The 23,020-nt window shown below is 40.2% G+C and overlaps 2 protein-coding genes across 3 annotated transcripts in view; one reads left to right on the top strand and one right to left on the bottom strand.

Moving 5' to 3' along the window:
• Positions 1-9,888, top strand: part of LOC127358470 (oxysterol-binding protein-related protein 10) — a 75,153-nt gene extending 65,265 nt beyond the window's left edge. For both annotated transcript variants that reach the window (XM_051391598.1, XM_051391597.1), the window contains 6 exons: positions 360-509; positions 657-1,155; positions 4,890-5,076; positions 5,515-5,697; positions 6,361-6,514; positions 7,949-9,888. In XM_051391598.1, the coding sequence (XP_051247558.1) occupies positions 360-509; positions 657-1,155; positions 4,890-5,076; positions 5,515-5,697; positions 6,361-6,514; positions 7,949-7,993 (1,218 nt within the window). In that variant the 3' untranslated portion in view covers positions 7,994-9,888. The remainder of the gene's footprint in view (positions 1-359; positions 510-656; positions 1,156-4,889; positions 5,077-5,514; positions 5,698-6,360; positions 6,515-7,948) is intronic.
• Positions 9,889-11,410: 1,522 nt separating this feature from the next.
• Positions 11,411-23,020, bottom strand: part of LOC127358468 (dolichyl-diphosphooligosaccharide--protein glycosyltransferase subunit STT3B) — a 75,490-nt gene continuing 63,880 nt past the window's right edge. The window contains exons 10-16 of the mRNA XM_051391596.1: positions 22,229-22,440; positions 20,741-20,928; positions 19,772-19,943; positions 19,050-19,223; positions 17,272-17,385; positions 15,219-15,425; positions 11,411-14,656 (exon numbers count right to left, since the gene is read on the bottom strand). Of these exons, the coding sequence (XP_051247556.1) occupies positions 14,582-14,656; positions 15,219-15,425; positions 17,272-17,385; positions 19,050-19,223; positions 19,772-19,943; positions 20,741-20,928; positions 22,229-22,440 (1,142 nt within the window). The 3' untranslated portion in view covers positions 11,411-14,581. The remainder of the gene's footprint in view (positions 14,657-15,218; positions 15,426-17,271; positions 17,386-19,049; positions 19,224-19,771; positions 19,944-20,740; positions 20,929-22,228; positions 22,441-23,020) is intronic.

The following is a 23,020-nucleotide window of genomic DNA, read 5'->3' as shown; positions in this document are numbered from 1 at the left end:
CAGTGATTAATTAATCCTACTACAAGTATTATCTGTGTAACCAAAGCCTGATATATTGTGTTTTTCTGTGCCATAGAGCTTCATCAGTGAGACCCACATTCGCAGTGCATGTTTCCTCATTATAGTGAACACAGTCACTGTCGTTTATTTTGAGGAAAACCACATACAGTGTTCTGCTGCTTATTAGCTCACTAAATGTGTATTCATTCGCAGCTGAAAATAGTCCCCAACAACTACACCATTTGCTCCTGTTTGAGTAACGTTTGCTGAAAACTGCAGTGGCCATTTAATCATCTCACAGCCCCTCAGATTTATTCTGAATCTTCCACATGCTCTGACACATACTCTCGTTTCCGTAGCACCACACCGGGCTGGAAAGCATCAGCCCCACTGAAGAGGTGACAGATACGGAGGATAATGAAGAGGAGGACCTGGGTGTCCTGGACGACCAGCGGAGCATCATTCTCCACCTGCTCTCCCAGCTCAAACTTGGCATGGACCTCACACGGGTAAGACACTGAAACACTGAAACACTGACTTTTAAGATAGAACTAAAGACTGGTGAGAATAAAAGTTTGTGTGTCATAAATGTGGTGTTTTTAGTGTGTAATTTTTTTATTTAATCGTTTGATTTCTCAACCTTTTGGTTTTCTTAGGTGGTGCTGCCTACCTTCATTCTGGAAAAGCGATCACTATTGGAGATGTACGCCAACTTCATGGCCCACCCTGACATGTTCCTGTCAATCACAGCAGGGGCCACAGCCGAGGACCGAATAGTCCGTTTTGTCGAGTACTACCTGACAGCCTTTCACGAGGGGCGGAAAGGTGCCGTGGCCAAGAAGCCCTACAACCCCGTGCTGGGGGAGACCTTCCACTGTTCCTGGGAAGTGCCTCGGGAAAAAGTCAAACCATTGGTCAGATCGAACCAGGGGTCTTCTTGGGAGCCAAGCAGGGGTCCCAACAACACACAGCAGGTTGACGATTCACCGGGAGAATGCTACAGAGTCCGATTTGTGGCGGAGCAGGTGTCCCATCATCCACCAGTGTCAGGGTTTTACTGTGAGTGCCGGGAGAGGAGGATGTGTGTCAACGCCCATGTATGGACCAAGAGCAAGTTCATGGGAATGTCTATAGGAGTGTCCATGGTGGGAGAAGGTGAGTTAATCCACAACATGGAACTTATAACTTTGGTATGAACTTTTTCTATATTAAACTAGATTTCTAGATTCTGAAGAGTTACAGCAGTTGTTTCAGCTATGCACCGACTGGTATGGCGACATATAAAAAATGAATATAAAATTAAAACAGCAATTTTCTCTTTAATTTTGACCGGCAATATAAGTGACAATGTAGCCTGTTAGTTGATTTTTAACCTGCCTTATAAATAAGGTAATTAGTAGAATCCATTACCACATATTGCTAAATTTCATTTATTCAATCTTTCTTCATTCAGGGTAGGTTGACTGACCATGCATGCTCTTTTCCAGCAACGTCCTGTTACAGAAACAAAGTGAGAAGGGTGCACAAGGGCATGATTAAAACAGACATCAGATAGAATGTACAGGCTCAGTGACAACCAGGTAGAGAACCTGACATAAGTCACATGTGTTGCTGCCTTTGTATTGTGGTTACTGTAAAATCATTAGTTGTTGAAAATACTGCAAACGTATGCAATAATGTTAAATAAAAAGGTCACACTGACATAAGCCTAAAACAGAAAGAGTTCACAAATAACTCTGACCATTACTGAAGACACTGATATTTTCTTTGTACAAAATGACCTTACAGCTGAATTAACAACACTGTCAAACATTAAATTAAACAAGAAAGTTGCCCTTAGAATACAGCTCACCTTTTGTAACATAAATGAGTTGTACTTGTTTGTAAGAAGGTTGTCATTGTGTCCGCTGGAAAACAGGAAGAACACAATGTCAAAATATTCTCTGAAAATAGCACTTTTTTCCCCCCCTTCTCTCTTTTAAACTGTGTCAGAGCGTCACAGTGTGCTGTCCTGTATGAAAGAGTATGATACCTCTCCCATGGCAATCAATAAGCCAGTCCTCTCTGTCAGCACCATTACACTATGTACAGTAGACTGTTCGGTATGAGTCACCCTGAGCGGAAACACAGGAAGTCCTTGAGCCCAATCGACTGAATCTGGATACATGAACTGATTTCTCCGGCTGACTGTTCCTCTGACTACCTGTCGGCAGGTTATGACGCAGCAGTTCATCGTCATGTGCGGGTGCTGATGCTGCCGTCAGAGAACATAGTGACCCTCACTCCAGGAGGTTTTGATTGCTGGGGTTTTTTTTCTTTTCTTTTTGCAGTGCCTGCTTTCCTGGGAGCTTTTGATACTGTATTTTTTATGAATGGCTCAGACTTGGCAGTGAGTCAGCACCAGCAACTGAACAGCAGGTACAGCAGCTGTTACAGCCAGATAGCTTTTGCGTACATGCTCAGGTTTTCCTCTGGTCCTGGAAGGGTAGAGATTTTGTACAGTTTCTCAGCTATTCTGTGTCTTAGAAATAGAAGATAGATTTACAAGCTAATCTGACCGGTGTTGCACCAATATTCTGTGACTATAATAAAGTGTGGCTGCATGGATGCAGCTTTGAACAAGTGTTTGTTGGTATTGAGGTTATCCAGGCTATTAAACATGGACTACCTGGTTATAATTTCACATTTTATACTTAATTTCCAGGTACAGTAGGGTCACATTTTCTGATGGCCTGTGTCAGAATTTGTGACCTTGATAGATGTTTTGGTTTTATTCAGTCTCTATAGAAAAATCTGCAAAAGTGCCCTCTAAGGTGCCTTTCCAGTTGAGAAAATGTGATGAAGTCCGCTCTAAGGCTCAAAGTCTTTTTAAATAAGGTACCCCCATTAAAATATTTCACAGCCAAGTACCCCCTGACCAGAGCAAAACATTTTTATATAAAGATGGAATAATACAGTGCTGCGCCATCAGTTCAAATGTTAGAATCCATCTCTAAATTCATGGCAAACGCAAATAAATAAATTATTTTTATAAATAATAAAAATAACACAAAGACAGCATTGAAGTTTGCGATTTGCGTGTTTTTGATAAGTTGCTCTTCCAATTTTGTGAGAAACATGAGCTTGTGGTTCAGAGGATCTTTGTCATTCTTGGTGGCAAGCAGGCAGCTGTGGTTTATCGAACTTAATTTTTTTTATTGAACTTATTATAGTATAATTATTTTAGGAATCATGCACGGCAGAAACAATGTCATGTACTCTCTGAAGTACTCTCTGAAGTACTCCTAGGGTACCCCCGTTTGAGAAATACTGCTCTAGGGTGCTCTAATCCTAACTGTGCATTACAACTTTCTGCACGCTGGTGACCTTTTTATTTTTTCACCCCTGCCCCTCAAACATCCTGAGTCCGCCACTGCCTTGCGCTGGTCAGTATATGGTGTAGCACCTAGCTGGTTTGTCTGGCATACAGGCCACTGCTGTGACTCTCAATAGTTTATCTCTCACTATGTCAACCGTCTGTGTCATGATATGACCACACTGGTTCACATGGAGTTTAAGACTGTAGGCGTTTTTGCAGTGAAACGTAGCTGCACAAGAGGTCTCGTGTAAAAATGTGATGATAGAACAGAAAGCCATTCATGGACACGTGAGAAGCAGAGGAGAGTTAGAAAGGTGTTGTTGTTTACGACAAAATAAATCCACTTATGCACTGACTGACTCAGATGATGATGGCTTACATATGCTGACGGTGGATCATGAGCTTTAAGTATAATAGCCTCCATTATGGGTATCTCAGCACTCGAGAGATGCAAACTGCCTAAAGGAGATATCAACTAGTTTGTATAATGTTGTTCACAGTGGGTGTTCATTGTGCTGAGTATAATGCATTATATGTAATAGAAAACAATTATTGCTGCCTCCAGTCAAGTTAAATAATGTAACTTTCTTTTTTTAATGCCCATACACACCAGCACACTGTAATCACAATATTACTTAAGATTTAAAGCTGCTGCTGTAATGGGCGCTTCAGAGACTGTTGGAAAGAATTAAATTCTTTACATAATATCAACTGTTTACGAGAGCGCCATATAATGCGTAGCCTAGTCATTACATTGAATTTAATTTATCTAGGATATTTAATTCCTGTGTACCTATTGCTTAGGCACATAACTGGCTAGGAGAAAACATCCACATATAAGGCCCATAGATTCACTCGGGTACTCCTAACATTTGATTATGCACATAGACAAAGAGAGGCAGTGTGCAGGGAAGTCAGCTGGCTCGACGTGCCTCAGCTGATTTGGGCTTTTTTAGAGAATTGCATCATCTCCTCCAAACTGTTGCAAAAAACACAGTTGAAGCAAATTCTCTTAACAAACAAGTTCCCTCTCAGTGTTTTACACATCAAACACTCAGAAAAAATTCTTAAAGCTGCAACAAGGAGCTTTAATTTTTTGTTGATTCTGGCAGCCACTGTGGACAAAAGCCTTGTTTCATTAATTTCAAGGGGAATCCGACTGAATCCGACCCGGTGGCAGGCATTAAGAATAACCATATAGAAATAGCCAATCTTCTTGTTGGTGGTCTGGTGTACTTATAAAGGTCATATAGAGGCATCAGTATTAAAGGTCCAGTGTGCAACATTTAGGAAGATCGATTGGCAGAAGTGGAAAATAATATTCATAGGTATGTTTTCATTAGTGTATACTATAAGAAATGTTGTGTTGTTGTTTCCTTCTCCTTCTTGCTGAAGCGAGAGAGTTGCAATCTGTAACTTAATCCCACACACTGGACCTTTTAAATTCAGACTGTATCATAACTCCTTGTAATGGAGTATAGAGTTTTCTTGTCCGTGTCTTTTCCTCACTTTTCTTCCCTTCTCCTCCCAGGGGTCCTTTGTCTCCTGGAGCATGACGAGGAGTACGTCTTCACATTGCCCTGTGCCTACGCCCGCTCCATCCTCACCGTGCCCTGGGTGGAGCTGGGGGGCAAAGTCTCCATCAATTGTGTCAAGAGCGGCTACTCCGCCACTGTCACCTTTCACACCAAGCCTTTCTATGGAGGGAAGGTACACAGGTGAGTATTTCTATGCCTTTCTCTGCCTCCTTGACTGCCTTTATACACTACATCTCACGTTGACAGCAAACATTAGAGAATTACTTTCATTCACTTATAAAATTGCCTGGTGTGACACTAGGATTAGGATAATAAATGAGGCAAATGTTGACCATTTATTTATTGGATACCAGTCAGACTATGTCATTCACTACCCTTGTGATAAAGGTTCATCATTGACAACAGCTGTATTAAAACAGTCTGTAAATCTTTTATCCACCAGTTTAATTTTTCAGTAGGTCAAATTAAATCTAAAATTCTTCATATTTGTAGGTTTTATTCATGTTGTAACACATAAGGTTCCAGAAATGAGGAAAAAAAAGCCTATAATGCAGGTATGTGTGTGACAGGCAGACAAGACAAATTCCTAACACCAATCTGTCTGTTTGGCCAACTCAGAGTGACAGCAGAGGTCAAACACAACCCGACCAACACCATCGTGTGCAAAGCGCAGGGCGAGTGGAACGGTACACTGGAGTTCACCTACAGCAGCGGGGAAACCAAAGTGATTGACACGGCCAAACTTCCAGTCACCAGGAAGAAGCTGCGGCCTGTGGAAAGGCAGGGGAGGACAGAATCCAGGTGAAAAACTCACCACAGCTGAGCTGAAGGGATAGTTTGGAGGTTTTGAAGTGGGGTTGTATGAGGTACTTACAGGTATCCAAACACACAGTCAGCAGAAAAACGTATTTTAGCCACATAAAAGAAGACTCCTTACTACCTTTAACAGAAAATATCCTCTTTTCTCCATGGTGAACAACATTTTGTCCTCGCTGTCATAATCACTCTTTTTAAACTCCTTGTATTGGTTTTCTTTTCTGTAAATTGCTGAAATTCCGGTCCAAACAGCTGATCTGCAGTTAGGCTTAGGTGCAGGAATACAGCAATTATAGGTTGAGAGGACGTAGCGCCAGAGGAAAAGGGCTGTCTGACAGCAAGGTAAAGTGGTGAAAATGTTCTTAATGTAGTATTTTTAAAAGGTGGGAGTTCTTTTATGTGACTTAAATACGTTTTTCTGATGACCCTGTAAACAGCAGTGCATTACTCTGCTTCCCTGTCGGGACTCCTTTCTGCTGTGGGTGCGTTGACCTCCATCTGCTGCTGGATGAGTACCTCATACAACCCCACTTGAAAAACACTGAACCATCCCTTGAATGCAATTTTCTAAATACATTAGGGTAATGCCAGATGTGAAAGAATTGCTTATACATGAAATTGTTGTGTGTGTTTCACCTGTGCATGTAGGCGGTTATGGCAACATGTCACCAAGTCGCTGAAGGACGGGAACATTGACGGGGCCACGGAGCACAAACACAGGCTGGAGGAGCGACAGAGAGGGGAGGAGAGGCAGAGAGCAGCTGATAACAAACCCTGGACACCCAAATACTTCACTAAAGAGGTACAGTGGAGGGAAATTAAGATTGTACCTGTGATACATGGTTTAGCGGCAGAGTGGGATGGAAATCTCTTCTTGTTTACTATATAGTGCACTATTAATGTGACTGGGTGTGGAATTTTTGTTCCCCCAACCCCCCACAAAAAAAGTTGTGTTCATGGCATGTACTCTACTGTCTGCCAAACAATACCACAGTGCAATGTGTCACGTGGATTGAAAATTACACTAAACCTGTCAAAAATGATGCAAAATGCACTGAATGAGGCAGTGCTATAGGACACAGCTAACAACAAACTTAGGTCTGATGGTACCTTGGACAGTTTTGGATTAATTTTGGTGGGTCGTGTCTATCTGTCTGAGATTTCTGCACTAAATGGAATTTTGTTTGTTTGTGCTGCTCACACCAAAATTCAGCAGCATCATCTCCAGAAACAATGTTCTTGTTATTCTGAGTAATTCACAGACCTCACTGTGAACAGTTTGCCTTATTACTCCAGTAGAAAGTGGTTCACGCAACTATTTCTGTCACTTTTCCTGTGAACAACTGAGTGCAACAATATGAATATCTTCCAGAGGAGACTGAAAATGCGCGCCATTATCTCCGAATTTAACCAATATCACACGTCTCTCTCCGCCATCCAGTGTGACAGTTCCAAACAACTATAAACAGATTTCTGATTTCCGATGCGGGTGGACAACCTGACCCTCGCTCAATCAGCAACAATCAGTACAGCAAACACCGCCCTGATTGTTCCTGTGAAAACACAAAGTACTAACCTCAGAGCACTGACTTAAGCTTAATTTCCACCCTAAACACCTGGAACTTTTAGGCCCAGGAGCTACTTTACAAGAAACTCAAAGGTTCCCTGTTGGTCTTAAGACCTGCAAAGATAAAGCAAATCAGTCTTACATTTTTACACATAATTTTTGCCTGGACTTCGTCTTTGGTCCATCTATCCATTGTAAGCTTTCTCTTGTAACTCCTTGTTGACGTGTCGAAACACAGTGTACAAAACCCAAACTGGTTTGTGGCTCCAGATCTTTAAAAATGGTGGCTGAAATAAAAAGTTGCGAGTATTTGATCAGAAATGTTTAGCTTTACAAGCCCCATCCTGGATGTCCCCAGAACTTAATTTAGACTGTGAAGTTCATCCAAAAGTTCATAGTCCCTGAGGATGTTCCTGTGGGAGAAACGCACCAAGGTAAGGTTCCTGAAATCATCATTGGGATGGAGGCAAAAAGCTCAAAACCTACAAAAATAAAACCATAGCTATCTACATGGCTACATACCACTATTGGTACTAGTAGTATATAGTGTACAATTTGTACTACCTTTTGGTGAACTGACCCTTTTAAGTTTGATTAGGTAACAGAGATATGTTTGTTATTCTCTTCACCTTTCTTTTAATCGTCCATTTGTCTTCCTCACACCTGCAGGGAGAAGGTTGGATCTACAACAACCCACTGTGGAAGTCGACCTGACAGCAGAACAACACTCTCTTCTCGTGGACAATAACTCCTCTGGCCTCTCCGCAGCGAGGCCAGAGGTTCGGGGACTCAAGCGAAGGGACCTCCAGAGACCTTCTAGACCTGAGCTATAGACTCCCAGAGTGACAAACAAACAGGAAACAAGCAAGGTGCCAAAGGGATCTCCACTGTTATAACCAAGATGGTGGTTGGAGCTCTTGGGACAAAAGTACATTTTTATATACAGTTAATAGTATTACTATTCAAAGTAGAGTATTTCTATTTTTCACCTTGCCAAGGCCTTTTTTGCACACGCACAGTAATGAAGTTTGCCACTGGTGTTTTGCTTTGGGTTTTTTTTTTTTTTTTAAATGATCAATATGTTTTCTAAGACATTGTCAATGTTTGGTTCCAAGCTTTTAGTTTGTAATGCAGCATTAGAATGAATCGATACGAGTCCCCTGATACAAATAATACTGTAGCTGTAAATTAGCTGTTTATAAAAAGCACTTTTACCATAGAAATAAATTTCATATTTTATATCATACAGCTTTTACCAATCAGGGTGGTCTCTTAGAGCTTTACGGGAAATAAGAACACCTAATCAGATTTTAAAGGAGATATAAATCAAGAGGTAAAACAAATAAATGTACTACATTATGATTATGTGTTATATATTATTATACAGTACATTACAGTGAGCTACTAGAAAGTAGAGGTCCTGATTGTTTTGTCTGCACTATGAATGTATTTGGGCACATTTTATTAATGCTATGTTTCCACCTTGTACTGTTCGCTACGACACATGCTTTTTGTGTTTTACCTTTTTATTTTGCCACGTTGCTCCATTTACAGTATTTCACCTGCTGAGTGAGATGCATCTGCATAAACAGACATTTCCATTACTACCTCTCTTATTCAGCTAAACCAGCCATTAACCACTTTCTCTTCCAAAACAAAACACTCCTGGGAATCTTTTTTTTTGTATCTGTGCCCCTGAGATGGCACTTGTGTAATTAGGCAGCCGCTACTTACCCAGCCTGTGCCTCCTGAAGTTAATACTCCTTAGGTCACCCGTGGTGATGAATATGGATGAGCAGGCTTGCAGAAACACACAACCATGTTTTCACATCTGGGGTCACTGGGAGGTTGCTTCTGTGAAGATGAGAGGATAATCTACCAGAATAACAAATCACTGGGAAGTGGGGTAACCGGCCTGTTGGATAGGAGAGTAAATATATTGGGTCATACTACTGTGGTTCTATTATTTGACAAACTGTGCGGCCAATTTTCAGTGAATGGCTTTTCCAAATAAAAGAAAAGCAGAAAATGAATATGAGCAATTGATAGTATATTCACTTCATGGTGTTCTTCACTGAAAATGTATTTCTAACGGCCTTATTTTTTGTCATGAAAGGACATAAACTCCTCACTGCTTGCTCTTTCAGTTGTTCCGGCACTTAAAAAGGTTCAAATCGTATTAGTATTTTCAGCCAGATGCCTATTTGTAGCTTATGCCATGACAGTATAGAGAACAAACACACAACCATCTACAGCAAACCACTGTTCATTACTGTTTTATGACACCCGCCTTACATGAAACTAACAAGCAGTTTTAGTTTTTATATCCAAATGGATCCAGACTCACTGACGTAGATAGTGACTGTGGATAAAGGAGGGATTGTTCATTAATAAAGAACTTCTACCTTTTTTTTTTAAACTGAACATGTCTTCTCATGCTGTCCTGAATGTACCTCTGTTATAATGTCCTGCATTCGAGTTATTAAGCATAAAACGTATACCGCTACTCCTCATTCACTCCACGGTAGAGGACCTACACAACGGCCAAAGCAGGTTCTGTTTGAGATTATGTTCTAATAAATGTGCCATGGCAATCATGGACTCTTTAACCTTGCTAGTGGTGTGGCTCTAACATGGAAAACTTCATCCTGACCAGTGCTGGGCAGCAACTCATTACTAGTAAAAGTAATAATATTACGTTTAATAACTAGTAGTAGTAGTGTAACTAATACATATAATAATACAGTTACAACTCCAAAAAATAATTAGTTACAATTTGCTACTTTTTGTAGTTATTCATTTTTGTAATCGTGCTACATTAGCACATTTACATGCCAACTGTATACGCACTAACAAGCTAAATGTCACGTACTACATGTAATTATGTAACTATACTACTCACTAATGGTTGCCCATTATTATGGAGCTCAAACAATGCCTGAGTGCAGATTCAGGATGAGCACGCCAACATGAAATCTGCATCTGAAATTAGGCTCAGCTGTTCATGCTAATGTGCTAACAACCTGAAGCCACTAGGAAGGATAAATAAGGATAAACCTTGTGATCTTGGTAACAATGTGAACTACTCTGATGCAAACCTTTTTTTTTTGTTTTTGGGGTGAAATGAGCATTACAAGTGTGGTTATATACATTTCTACCTTTGGAGGACTTGGTAAAGATTGTCAGAATATTAATACTGCCTGCTTTAACACAATCAACTCTTAAGGGTAGTGTGCTGCTTTTATAACCAAATATACCTCCTCACACCAGGGAGCCATCGGAAAGTAAAGCTCTGGAGAAATTGGGATTCAAGTGTCTTACTCAGATAGAGTTAAAGGAACATTAGGAAGTATAACAAGGGGTCTCAAACTTAACTTGGCTTGGGGCCACTGCTGGTATTGTTGTCTCATAGGAGGGCAACTTCCAACTACTACAAGAAAACGCAGTAAGATCATACTTAACGTAATGCAAACAGCAGTTTCTATACATTTTCAATTCATCATTTGATATTTGTTTGTTTGAAGCCAAACAACAAATGAAGACCTGAAACATGCTCGCTTCCTATTAACCGTTTGCATGGATTTGCAATTAAAAATTGTTTTTATTTAAAATTTTATATGAAGGGGTAAATAAGAACAAGAAAAAAATATTTTAACAAAATCTTACTAGCGGGATTTCATTATATTTTGTGACTTCATGGCATGGGCCGGTGGGAGGGGGATCAAGGGCCAGAGTTGGGCCCCAGACCAGCAGTTTGAGATCTGTGTTAAAGGGACGTTTGCCTGTACATAACCTAACCAATATTTACCCCCCCCCCACACACACCAGTGGATTCCACCATGTGACCACTATCATAAGCCTGCTTCACAAACCCATCACCAACTACTCTTACCATCTCAGAGTTAAGTCATTCTTTCTACATACTGCTGCAGACTCAGAAGATAATGTCTTCATCCAAAGGCTAATGCTGCCATCAAGTGGTTGGCTTTCTCTTCAACTAGGTTGAAAAATATGAATATACTGAATGTGCCGTGTTAATAATTCTGAATAATGCTTTGGTTTAAAAAGTACTTCATTCATGAATTCAGTAGGGGGAAGTGACACATCAATAACAACAGCTTACACAAAAGGTTTTCATTAAAGTGTATATTTAAAGATGGCTGAACAGAAGAACAATGAAAAATGTAAACTCTGAAGTTGAGGGAGGGATTTCATCAAACAAACGGTGTTGGGGACAGACGCCACTGAGCTAAGAAATGAGTAAACTTAGTAGAGGAAGGAACTGTTCCGCCACTCCGAAGTGACAAAAAATGTGAAAAAGAAAAATGAAAACATAAGAGGGCAAAAAACTGTACATCACATTAAGGCTTAGTCGGAACTCTCTCCTCTCTTAACAAATGAGAAATCAAAGGACATGACACGGTTTTAGGCATTGTGTCGAAGGTCTGAAGCCTGAAATGGTGACACTTAGTTTCAGAGATCAAAGCAAAGAGAACAAAGCGATTCAGACACTTTTATATAAAAAAAAAGAGTAAAGAAAAAAACAATAATCAGGTGATACTAATAAGAGTTACTTTCTGTGAGATGTGACAAAACAAGAACAGCTATATGATGCATTAGTCTTTTGATGTGTCTTATTTGATAAAAAAGTTACTGAAGCGTGCACAAACATGAACTCCTTTAGTGTTTAGACATCTGAAGAACCCAGACACACAAAGAACAGTGCAGTGCCTATAGAATAACAAGTCAAAGGTTACGGCTCATTAGAGCTGTGTCCGAAGTCGACAGAACTGAAACCATTCGGTAACAAATTAATTATTCAATTAGCAGAAAATTGACTAACTATTTAAATATTTGATTAAAAGTAATTTTATAAAGCAGAAATGGCTCAATTTCATTGGGTGCGTCTTCGCAAATATGAATATTGCATTTGTTTTGTCTTCTACATTAAACTAAATATCAGATAATATGTCACCTCGGACTTTGACTGGGCATTTTTACCTGTTAGTGACATTTTATGGACCAAATAATTAATAAAAAAAAATCAATAACAAAACTGTCCATTCGCATTATTGTTATATACCAATAAAAGAATACTATAATAAGTACATAGCGTATCTTCATAAGGTTTTATCCTGAGGCAGATTCAGCAAAGATCCATGCTCAAGAACTGATCTAATCTTAGTTTTCTTATTAGAGTTAAAATAATTAGATATCATGGTAAATACTGGATCTTGACTCATACTATGGACTAAAAGTAGATTAGGAAATATCTCAGCTTCTGTTCCTTTGATTTTGACCTCACTAAAAGAAAACAAATCTGTTTTTTGCAAGTCGACCAACTTTACAGAACATAATGAGTGGAATGCTCCTTTAATTGGAAACGGTTTTATCAGTCTTTGGACTTGCTTCTTTTCACTGTTTGAAATCTATGTAAATAGAATATTTGGGGATTCTGGCCATATGACGAGACATTTAAAGAAGTCAACTTGGCTCTGGGAAACAGATTTGACATTTTAATTTAATTTGCAATACTTTTTAGACAAGCAACTGCGCTAACGGATGAAATAATTTGTTGCAGTTGCAGCCAAAATGCTTACGGACATAATTTAGAATAGCTCTCAATTCTACAGTACGAACAAATTACATTAGTGGTGAAACAATTAGTCAGTTTTTAAAGGAAAAAAACAAACAAAAAGCTGCCTGTTACAGCTACTCAAGTTTTTTTTATATCATTAAAAAAGTGAATATTGGGGGGTTTTGGACTTTTGGTTGGACAAAACAAGATCACTCCCACTTGAGCCCAGGGTAACTGTTATTTTCTGACATTTTACAGACAAAACAACCCATAAATGAATAACACTTAGTTGCAGCACTATTGCTTACTGACATATTGGAGGATAGCAGTTAATTCTACACTGCAAATTAACTAGTCGATAACTTTTTGGAATTATATGTAGTGTGGAAATTGGACACAGCTCTAAAGTACCCTAAAGATGGTCGTTAGTCCATCGTAGTTACAGACAGTGATGGAAGTTCTTCTCTTTCCTGACCTCAGTTGTCTTGGAATAACTACCCCCCCCCCCTTTCACAGTTCACCAATCTATTTCCAAACATCCTGAAAATGTCCAGTTTCCAATGCCTCAGTCTGGTCCAAGCACCCAACCTGCTGCATTGATAGATGATGAGCTAAACCAAAACACTAACAAAAGTAAAGACAGTCACAAATTAATGAGGCGATGATGACCAGCGAGGCACTAGGCACACTGACCTAGAGAGCTCCCTCTGCAGGAAGGGAGGCCTAATTTATTATCACTACTTTTTACACACAGTTGCCTGCTCTCGTCTTTAAAACCCTAGCAGCAGAAATGTACAATCTACGCAATTTATGAAAAAGGGGGTCTGGGGGGGGAATGTTGTAAAAATTCACATTCACTCTTTCAACAAAACCTCAAGCCCCTCTGTACAAGAATTATTGCATTCACTGTTCTATTTGCTGTCATACAAAAAACAATCACATAAAGAAATTAAGAGGAAAAACAAAAACTGCATATTTAAAAATCACCACAATAATCCAATATATTATCATCCTTTTAGACATTTTCTTTACATAACATATTTACATATTAGGCCAATTTTTTTTTTTTTCTAAAGAATTTGTTGAAAAAGAAGGTCGGGGAGCCAGGCAGACATAAATGAGATGATGATGAGAAAAAGGTTAATATTACAGATGGGCTGTGCCTAGACAGTGACGTTCCTCCATACCGCATACTGCCCTCTGTACACGTGTCAGGAACAAGTCCTCAGCTTTCACTCCTGCGCTTCCTCATTCCCAGTAAGAGTTCACATGTGCCATGGAGCAAGGTCGATGGGTCTTTGGTGCAAATGTTCCTAGTCTTCTCTTGTTTCCCCCCTCCACTTACTCCCTCACCCCAATCCCCGTACTGATAAGCAGTTAATTAACGTACCACAAAGAAATTAATCGACGCCGAACCAAGTAGAGCAGCCCTATGCCTTGCCACACATTCAAGTAAAAAATAAACAAAACAGAAACGCCCCCCCCCCACAAAGAAAAAAAAAACAGGAGAAAATAAGCAAGACAAAGATCCTCAGGATAAAACGGACAACAGTTCTGGAGCTAGCCAGATATGACACTTCAACTTCCTCAACACACGGGGGAGCTCTAATGAGAAGCGCTTGAGACCAAGTGCAAGATAAACGGCCCCTGTGTTCTTCTTCAATGGTTGTTCGAGGTTTCTTCGCATTTGTTTGTTTTCCTAGAAGAGTTTGTCATCATCATCATTATTTTTTTTGCAGTTTCTTGCCTTTCCTCAAGACAAGCTTGTTCTTGATGTGTCCTCGCTTCCTCTTGGCGGTCTGAGGAACAGAAAACCATAACTCAAGTTACAAACCATTCTCTAAAATAATAAAAATATTTTCTGACTTGCATATCACTTTTGGCCCATCAAACAGAATCTCCTCGTATTATCCAATGACAGAAATGACTGAATATGATGAATTTAGAGTCACAGAAATCTTTGAGAGCTTCAATATACTGTAGCTACTAACAAGTACACATTAATACTGTTAAGAACTGAAATTGGAGCATATACACTGGTTTATTTGTAATGGAGAGTTGTTTATTATCATAAATATCCGTTTAAAGTGTGTGAGTGTGGCATCTAGTGGTGCATTTGCAGCTTGCAACTCCCTCACTTCACCCTCCCCTTCCAAGTGCGAGGGAGAAACTACAGGACCTTTTAGAGTAACTGAGTACCGTTAAATATACTGTTACTGTAAGTTCAGGATGTTAAGTTGGTGGTGGGTTTTCACCAACAATGTCAATTATGTTTTGAGAACATAACCGAATCTTTCTAAAACCAGAAGGCAAAATTAATCACTTTTGATTAAAACAACAGAACAGGATGTGTCCTGCTACCTTTTTGGAGGTGTACTTCTGCTTGGGGACTACACTGCGAAGCTTGTGGTCCAGCGGTTCTCTGTTGTCCAGATTCTTGACCTTGTAGATCCTAACCAACCAGTGCTCTGAGGTAAAGGCCTCTTCCAGGTGCTTGAACTTAATATCCTTGTTGCCGATCTCGGCGTTGCGTGTTCGGTCGAAGCCAGGAGGCGTCCGGAAGTCCAGCTGGGAGATGGATATGGTTGTCAAAAGAATATTTAGCTAGATAGCTTGGTAGTTTGGAACACAACCCCCCCCCTAAAACCACAATTTGTCATTTTACAATGCTGTTTTTATACATATTAAAGAAACAAGACATAACATGTTAATTAGTGAGCCCTGCTTCCAGTCTTCATGCTAAGCTAAGTGCTTGTTGGCTGTAGCTTCATATTTACAGATGCGAGAATAGTCACAATCTTCTTATCGAACTCAGTAGAAAAGCAAAAGTGTATTTTTAAAATGTTGAACTGTTCCTTTAAAAAAGGAGCGAAAACGTTTTCAGACACAACATGACAAATTGTCTTACAAAGACAACTTCACCTCAGCCAATGCAGTGTCACTAATTCCAACGTTAGTGCTCATCAGTTCGAGACAAGAACAAACACAATTATAATAGAAAAAGTTTGATAGCCTTTTGATTACGGAGAAGTGTCTGCCCTTTGGCGACTATTAGGCTGCATTTCACTCTGTATGAACCACTTACAACCTCTCATCTTTGACTGCTCCTCTTACCTTGTCCCTCTCACATTTGATTTTCCTTTGTCACGTCAATTCTCAAAGCTACAGTTTCAATCTGCCTTCCCTCTCTTGTATTTTACTCCCGTTTCCTACTTTCACTTCAGACTCCATTCGCCCTTTGGGTACCACCTTCCTATCCACAGTACCTTGGCAGCTCATTTATGCCTTCAGGCAGCTTCAGAGGACACAGAGTTTTAAATATTAAATTTTTATCAGTCACAATAGTTTAGTCTCGCTATTTGGATTTAATAGCACTGTTCAACTTGTCATTTAATTGTTAAGAAAAATAAATAAAGGAGTAGGATTCTGGGGAGATATGACGTTGGTGGTTTGAGTCTCTTCATTTTATACTTTCTATTCTGCATGTATTATGCATTGTCAGTATTATCCTTTAATCTCCACTCACTGCAACACACTGCATCCTCAACTATCCTGTATAGTTCACCCCACTCTACTTATTGTCTTTTCCCCAATGTCCTCTAAGCCTCGGTTTCACCTTGTCACATCCCATTTCCGTAAACCTAATCTACCCCCCTTTACTCTAACTCTCTTTTTTTCCCCCTCACTGGGCTCACTCCTTCCTCACTCCATCTCCTTTCTGTGCCTCATTCTCTCCATCTCTTTACCCCAAAACAGCTCTGTGAGCTACACAGAGCCTTGGCAGTCTGTCTATGGATGGAGGCTGCATTGATTCTCCCATCTCAGCTGAGCTGTTGGCCAGGCCACATCTACAGCAAAGATGTAAGCACCTGGCATGAAGGATCCCTCTCATCTCTCCCCTGCTACCTGCCAGAAGTAGCCGTGGCACATCTCAAAGCTTCCGCCAATCCTTCATATTCCTCCTCCATCCTTTCTTTTCTCCCCCCCACAACACACTCCTCTCCAAACCTCAGGAGCTCACAAAAGGCACCTCCTTATATCCTCTTCCGCCTGTCTGTCAGCAAGCTCTGCTACAGTAGCAAAAAGTTTTACACCTTTGGTGGTGGCAGCTGCTTGTTAATCTCTGGTAAAGGTGCAAGCTGCATAAGATAGTAGTCGTACTTTTTCCTTATTTGGTGATAGCAGCTGCTTGTTACTCTGATCTTGGCGCAGAGGTGGAACTCATTATTTGGACCTATGAATGGGGATCATAAGCCGAACAAAATCTCTTTAAATTCAGTAGAGAGGTTCTCTCTAGCCCTGACCTCACACCTGGAGATGAAAAAAAAATGATCAAAGACATGCAGAGTTTTTTGGCTATGTTAACTTGGCCAGAAAGCAAAATCGAGTCTTTCATTAGGGCTGCTTTGCTCACCTGCATTTCACCAAATCGATAATAAGACATCTTGTACATGAGGCAGTTGAGCAGAGTTGGTGAACCAGCCTTGTCCACTCTGAACTCTCCCTGAGGGGTGAAGTAGTCACTCTCCTGAAGAAGACAAAGAAAAGGAAAGTAAGATAAAGAGATAAATGAGAAGATAGCGAAGTAATTTAGAAGCACCAGCGCCAAGAACTTGCTGATTGGATGTGATAAGGGCTGATAAAAATATGAAAAAAAAAACAGCCTGTTTGTGATTAGAGTTCTGCATCACGTCCTGAGTATGACAGGGCTCGATGCCATGGACTGATTAAGATTGGATTTGGGAAGAATTTCACATTAATTGATGAGGCTCAGACAGAGCATGGTGGATAAAAATAAATTAATGAAATCAATACAAACAACTGCTACTACATAAACATAAAATAACTGCTTTGAAACTATTGTCCAACACACTACCTACATGGTAGTGTCTCCGTCACATACAAAACAGGAAATCATTTCTTGATTGTATGTGTGTGTGCACGTGTGTACACACAATTTAAGTAATAGTTTTTTGGGGAAATTCCGCTTCGGCTTTTTTCTCGGTTTAGTACGGATTAAACGAATGAGATAAACACTGATAATGACTATATATGTGAAGTGAAGGCAATGCAAATGTCTTAAACATGCATTCTATGTCATGGCCAGCAGGGGGCAGCTTATGGAGAAAGGACCCTACTTCTCATTTGATTTATTAGCTAATTCCTAATGGAGTTTATGGTCTCAATCACTAGTTTCAAGTATTACATTACACTTACAATACAGCATGAATAAAATAGGTGATAAAGCACGGTATGCTTTTGGGTGTGGCTACCTTGTGATTGACACAAAACTCAGATCAACTGTCAAATTAGGCAGCGCTAATCAAACATCAAGATTCTGTTACTGCATTGTTGATTCCTCGCTTAAACAGTTTCAGAAACATATTTTAGCATACCACTCAGTTGTAATACGAGAATATGCGTGACCAGTCAAGCCGCCATTGTTTCCTGCTACGTGACCTCCACTGGCTCCAAAAAAACATTGTGGCTAAAACCATAACCCCAAACACAGATTTTGTTACATTCAGACAGAGTCATTATAGCTGTTTCCCCCTATTTCCAGTCTTTATGCTTGGCTAGGCTAACCACTTGCTGGCTGTAGCTTCATATTTGATGTACAGTACTATACTGAGAAAGTCTTCTAATCTAATTCTCGGCAAGAAAGCAAATAAGCGCATATGGTTACAGAACCTGGTTCTGTAATCAGGGTAGAGGACTAGAGAAATATAAACCATGTTTCTCCTGGTAAGGTGGCGCTGTGACAGCAAAGTGATGATGGGAAAGATTATTACGCAATACGCACGCTGCGATACATCTCGTATTCAAAATAATTCTAAAACCCAACATATTCTGGTTTCTCTGAATAGCCTGGTTTCTTGAGTGCATGTAAACCTAACCTACTAAATTTGTTTTTGCGGCTGTCACTCGTAGGTATATGTGGTACATTTATGTGCTGGAGTCAGGTGCAGCATTCATGAGGTGCTGTATGTTGAGTCAACAGGGACAGTGTGAAAATCGGAATTTGATATTTTTCTTGCATTAAATAAAACGACAATTTGCTGAACGGAGTCTGTCCTTGAGCACAATTATAAAGAGTTAATATAAACATTAATTTCACTGCTGTGCCAGTGCTCACTACATGACCTCATGCAGAATCGCTGCAGTGGCAGGCAGGTGCTGTCATACACTCACCCTGATGTCCTTTGGGTGCTCTCCCTCCGCTATCCTCACCATCCACAGGAACTTGTTTATATCGTCTCCCGAGTAGCCGATTACACCGCCGAATATGATCAGAACGTAGTCCACGTCCAGTGACCTCATGATTTGGTAGGCTGCACTCTCGTTGGACGACATGGCTTTCCCAACCTAAAAGCAGTGATAAAGAATGACAAGGGGTTCTCTCGGTTTCACAAGACACAGTGCTTCAATAAAGCAATGGCAAAAAACAGGAATTATTAAACAGAGATCCATCTTGCATTCTCTGTAATTACATTTCTGTAGACGGATGCTGAAGAGACAACAGGCAGCAGGTAGAAAGCAAGAGAGAAAAAAGCTAGAGGGCTGTAAAAGACTGAAAGACAAAAACATTTCTCTACATTTGGCAGCAGAGAGAGAAAAAAATAAATCAAACCCACAGAACCTGACAGCAATTAACTGAAATCCCTCTACACTGTAAATTCAATGAGAAAAGTTTAAGCAAACACGATTATCTGGCTTGTTGGAAGGAGAGGTTTGATACAATGTGGCAATTACATAAAAAATTCACTGAAGAGCTTGCTAATCAGCTGGTGGCTGCTAGAAGAAATCATTTGTTTCTCTGCAAGTGAATAAATCCAAAGAGTAAAACAGGAGGAGAGCAAAGACATGAAGACAAGAATAAGACAGACAAAAGGGAAACAGATAGAGGGGCTCACCAGTGCTATATGACTGTTGTTCCATGTGTTATTATCTACTAGTGTCGTCCTGTTGGCCATGCCAGCTATTTGATAGCCGTAGTCCCACCACGACATGACGCGTGCATGCTCGTCCGTATTCTGTCTCAACCAGTAGTAGGCCTCCCTGAAGTCATCCAGGATGTTACGCGTCCTAACAAGGGAAAAAAAAGGTTGACAGGTAAAGGCATTGACAGGCATATGGCTGCGAAGACTATTAATATTTCAGTTAAGACTTTGAATCAGAAGGGCAACAACAGCTGAAAATAGAGCAACCATGCATAATAAACTGAGGGTTGAAAAACACCTTCACACTTTGAACGTTTATGTCCTAAATTTACCTTGAGGAGTGAGAGTAGACATAAAAGCCAGGCAACAAATGAACCGTAGGTATGGTAATCATATTATGTCTGTGTGCCTGTGCATTTTTGCGCGAGTGTGTGGGTGTATATGTGAGAAGGAGAGCAGAGTGACATCTATGCTGTTTCCTTTAGCACAGCTAAACCATTGTCTAAGAACTGCTGTGGTATTATTAATATATGTATGACAACTTGCATCTACCATTTAGTCTCGGCCTTCAATATTTCCTTCCTAATGCTTAAAGAGAATAATTATGCCTGTAAAGAATCTCAGAGAGAATAGTATATCAGCTGGTCCACAGATGTCTTCTGTGACCTAGAAATACTAAGTTAAGCAATCATATTAATGCTTATAGGTTCACATGTTAATATTTTCACAAACCTCTAACGAAATATACATATGTTCCCTGTATCCTGCAGCTCTGTGTGTTCGTGCACACTCACTCAGACATTTGTGCTCATTTGCATGCAAGGTGGAGCAATCCGTCCTTCTGCATTATGAACTACAATTGGAGACTTTGCATGGCTCATTGCAGTAATTTAACATCCATTAACATGTTATAACCGAAGGGTGTGCATGTATAATTCTTACCCGTCGTGGTTGTACGAGGCGAGCACCACGCTGGGACTAGAGTAGGCGTTGCTGGTGACCCAGGTGCAGTGGACAGCAAACATCATCAACAGCATCAGCATTAGCATGGTAACGATGGACTTGACGTTTGGACCCAAACCCTCCTCGGCTTTCTCCTGCTCTGACACATGCTTGCGCACCTTGCCAGCCTGCAGAAGGAGACAAACACTATTATGATGGACGGCAAAGTCTATAGCGTTCCAGGGAGATGAATTATTGAGTGGAATAAATTATTGAATGAACTAATTGAGCAAAGTATCTTAGAGCATCCCCAAGTTTTCCATGCTGTGTGATGAGTTAATATTATTTTATACTAGCAGCAATGAATCGTTAAGGGTATGAAAAGTCTGGTGATGACGAAATCTGACTGGCACATCCAAATACTTTCCCTAATAGCTGAACTGTGACCTGAAGATGAGCAGAGATAGATGCAGATAAAAAAGGACATAACATTTGAATTCTGCTGACTGAATGCATGAACTGCAAATCAAACTGAAGTCACTGACACCAACTTAAAATCAAGGGACTGTAAAGTCAATACTTGCTTATATTGAAAAAAATTTGTGTTTTAATTAGTGTGTGTGAAGACTGCTTTGTGTGACAACTGCCCTGTAGTCATGTGATACATGTACTTTGTTCTCACGTCTCTCTTGATCTTAATGAGACTTGCTGTTGACTAGCTTACTAACCATCACTTATATATATATAGATAGGAGAAAAAATGTTTAACACCATCATCATAAATCACACACACCAACATGATACGTTGATAACATTGCATGATACAATATGTCTTTCACTGCAGCAAGGATGTGTAACGAGTACTGTCACCATAAACAGACTTCAACGTGACTGTCTTGATGTACAAAAACTGGCTTAAACATGTCATTTTTGAAGCATTACACAACTTTACTAAATTGTTAAACAAGCTAAACTGTAATTTTAGCATCACCTCTGAAGGATGAATGTTTGAATAGCACATGAAATTATGGGATAACAAGATGGACTTCACAATCCAGTTTGACAGCAATCAGTTAAAAAATCAACAAAGTGAGACAGCTAAAATTATGGCAGCAGCATCAAACAGTCGCAGCTGAATCACAGTTGAATCACAGTTTACACAAACTGGCAAGCAAGACTGGTGGGGAGTGAGGAGGGAAGCTGACAAACATGATAAACTGATAAATACAAACTGAAATAGGTGCTTCAAAGGAGCCTAAAATCAATGAGGAACTTAGCAAAATATCTCAGTAAATGTTGTTTTGTCTTTTCTTGTTTGCTGTGTTATTACAGTATTCAATTCTAGGATTTCTGACAGCCAAAATTCAAGCATCATAACAACTTCTGTTGCAGGGAAATGAGTGCAATATCTCAGGAGAGCAATACTGATTGACATTCTTTCTGTACATGTTGATGTGAATTTTGACAATTATTCTGTCCTGTGTTGACCTTGTCATAAAGGTTCCCAGAGTTCCTCTTGTCGTCCTCGTCACTGCTGTCTTCAGCAGGGGGCTTCTCCCTCTTTGTGTCATCTCCCATGTAATGCTCAAAGACACTGGAGAAAGCCACCGCAGAGAGCATGCACACCACCGGGGTCAGTGTCAGCATCAGTCGCACCATCACACCCGCAAAATAGACCGCACTGATGGCGTACAGGGCCACTAAAAGGACATGGAAAAGGAAGTGGGTTGGGAATGTGGGGAGAGAGGGAAAACAAAGTACAGAGAAAAGGTCAGACAGGGAGCAAGACGTTATGAATGTAAAGGGTAGGCAGGAAAATTGGTGTGTTGAGTGTGAGAAGGAGATAAAGACATAAAAAAGAGAAATTGAGTTGTTAGAGTAACGCAGCATAATCAGTCTACGTTAGCGCTGCACATCTCAAACCCTAAATGGAGAGCGCACTGGCTGCTTTCCGTCCTTGAAAAGTGCCGACCTGGCTCAACAGGTGCACGGCTAATCAATAGCTGTAATAGGCTGATTAAGTCAGAGGGGGAAACATACTGCTCAAGGACTGTTTCTAGCACTCAAAGGTTCACTGCCCTTGATCGTGGCTGTCTTTGTAAAAATAAAAGTTTTCTTTGAGTTGTTTTTTAAAGAAGTTCAATCCACCTCGGTGTTATACTTTCAGGCAAATGGAAAGCTGAGAGCACTTCACAATATTGCAGACAAAGGGGATTGGAGTGTTGTTTTATTTGACTCATGCATGGTAATAATAGCTCAATGTTACAAAGCAGAGAAATG

Source organism: Dicentrarchus labrax, unplaced genomic scaffold (genome assembly GCF_905237075.1).
Source record: "Dicentrarchus labrax unplaced genomic scaffold, dlabrax2021, whole genome shotgun sequence".
NCBI classification, from domain to species: domain Eukaryota; kingdom Metazoa; phylum Chordata; class Actinopteri; family Moronidae; genus Dicentrarchus; species Dicentrarchus labrax.
The sequence above is the reverse complement of the archived record's forward strand: the minus strand, read 5'-3'. Positions and strand labels throughout refer to the sequence as shown.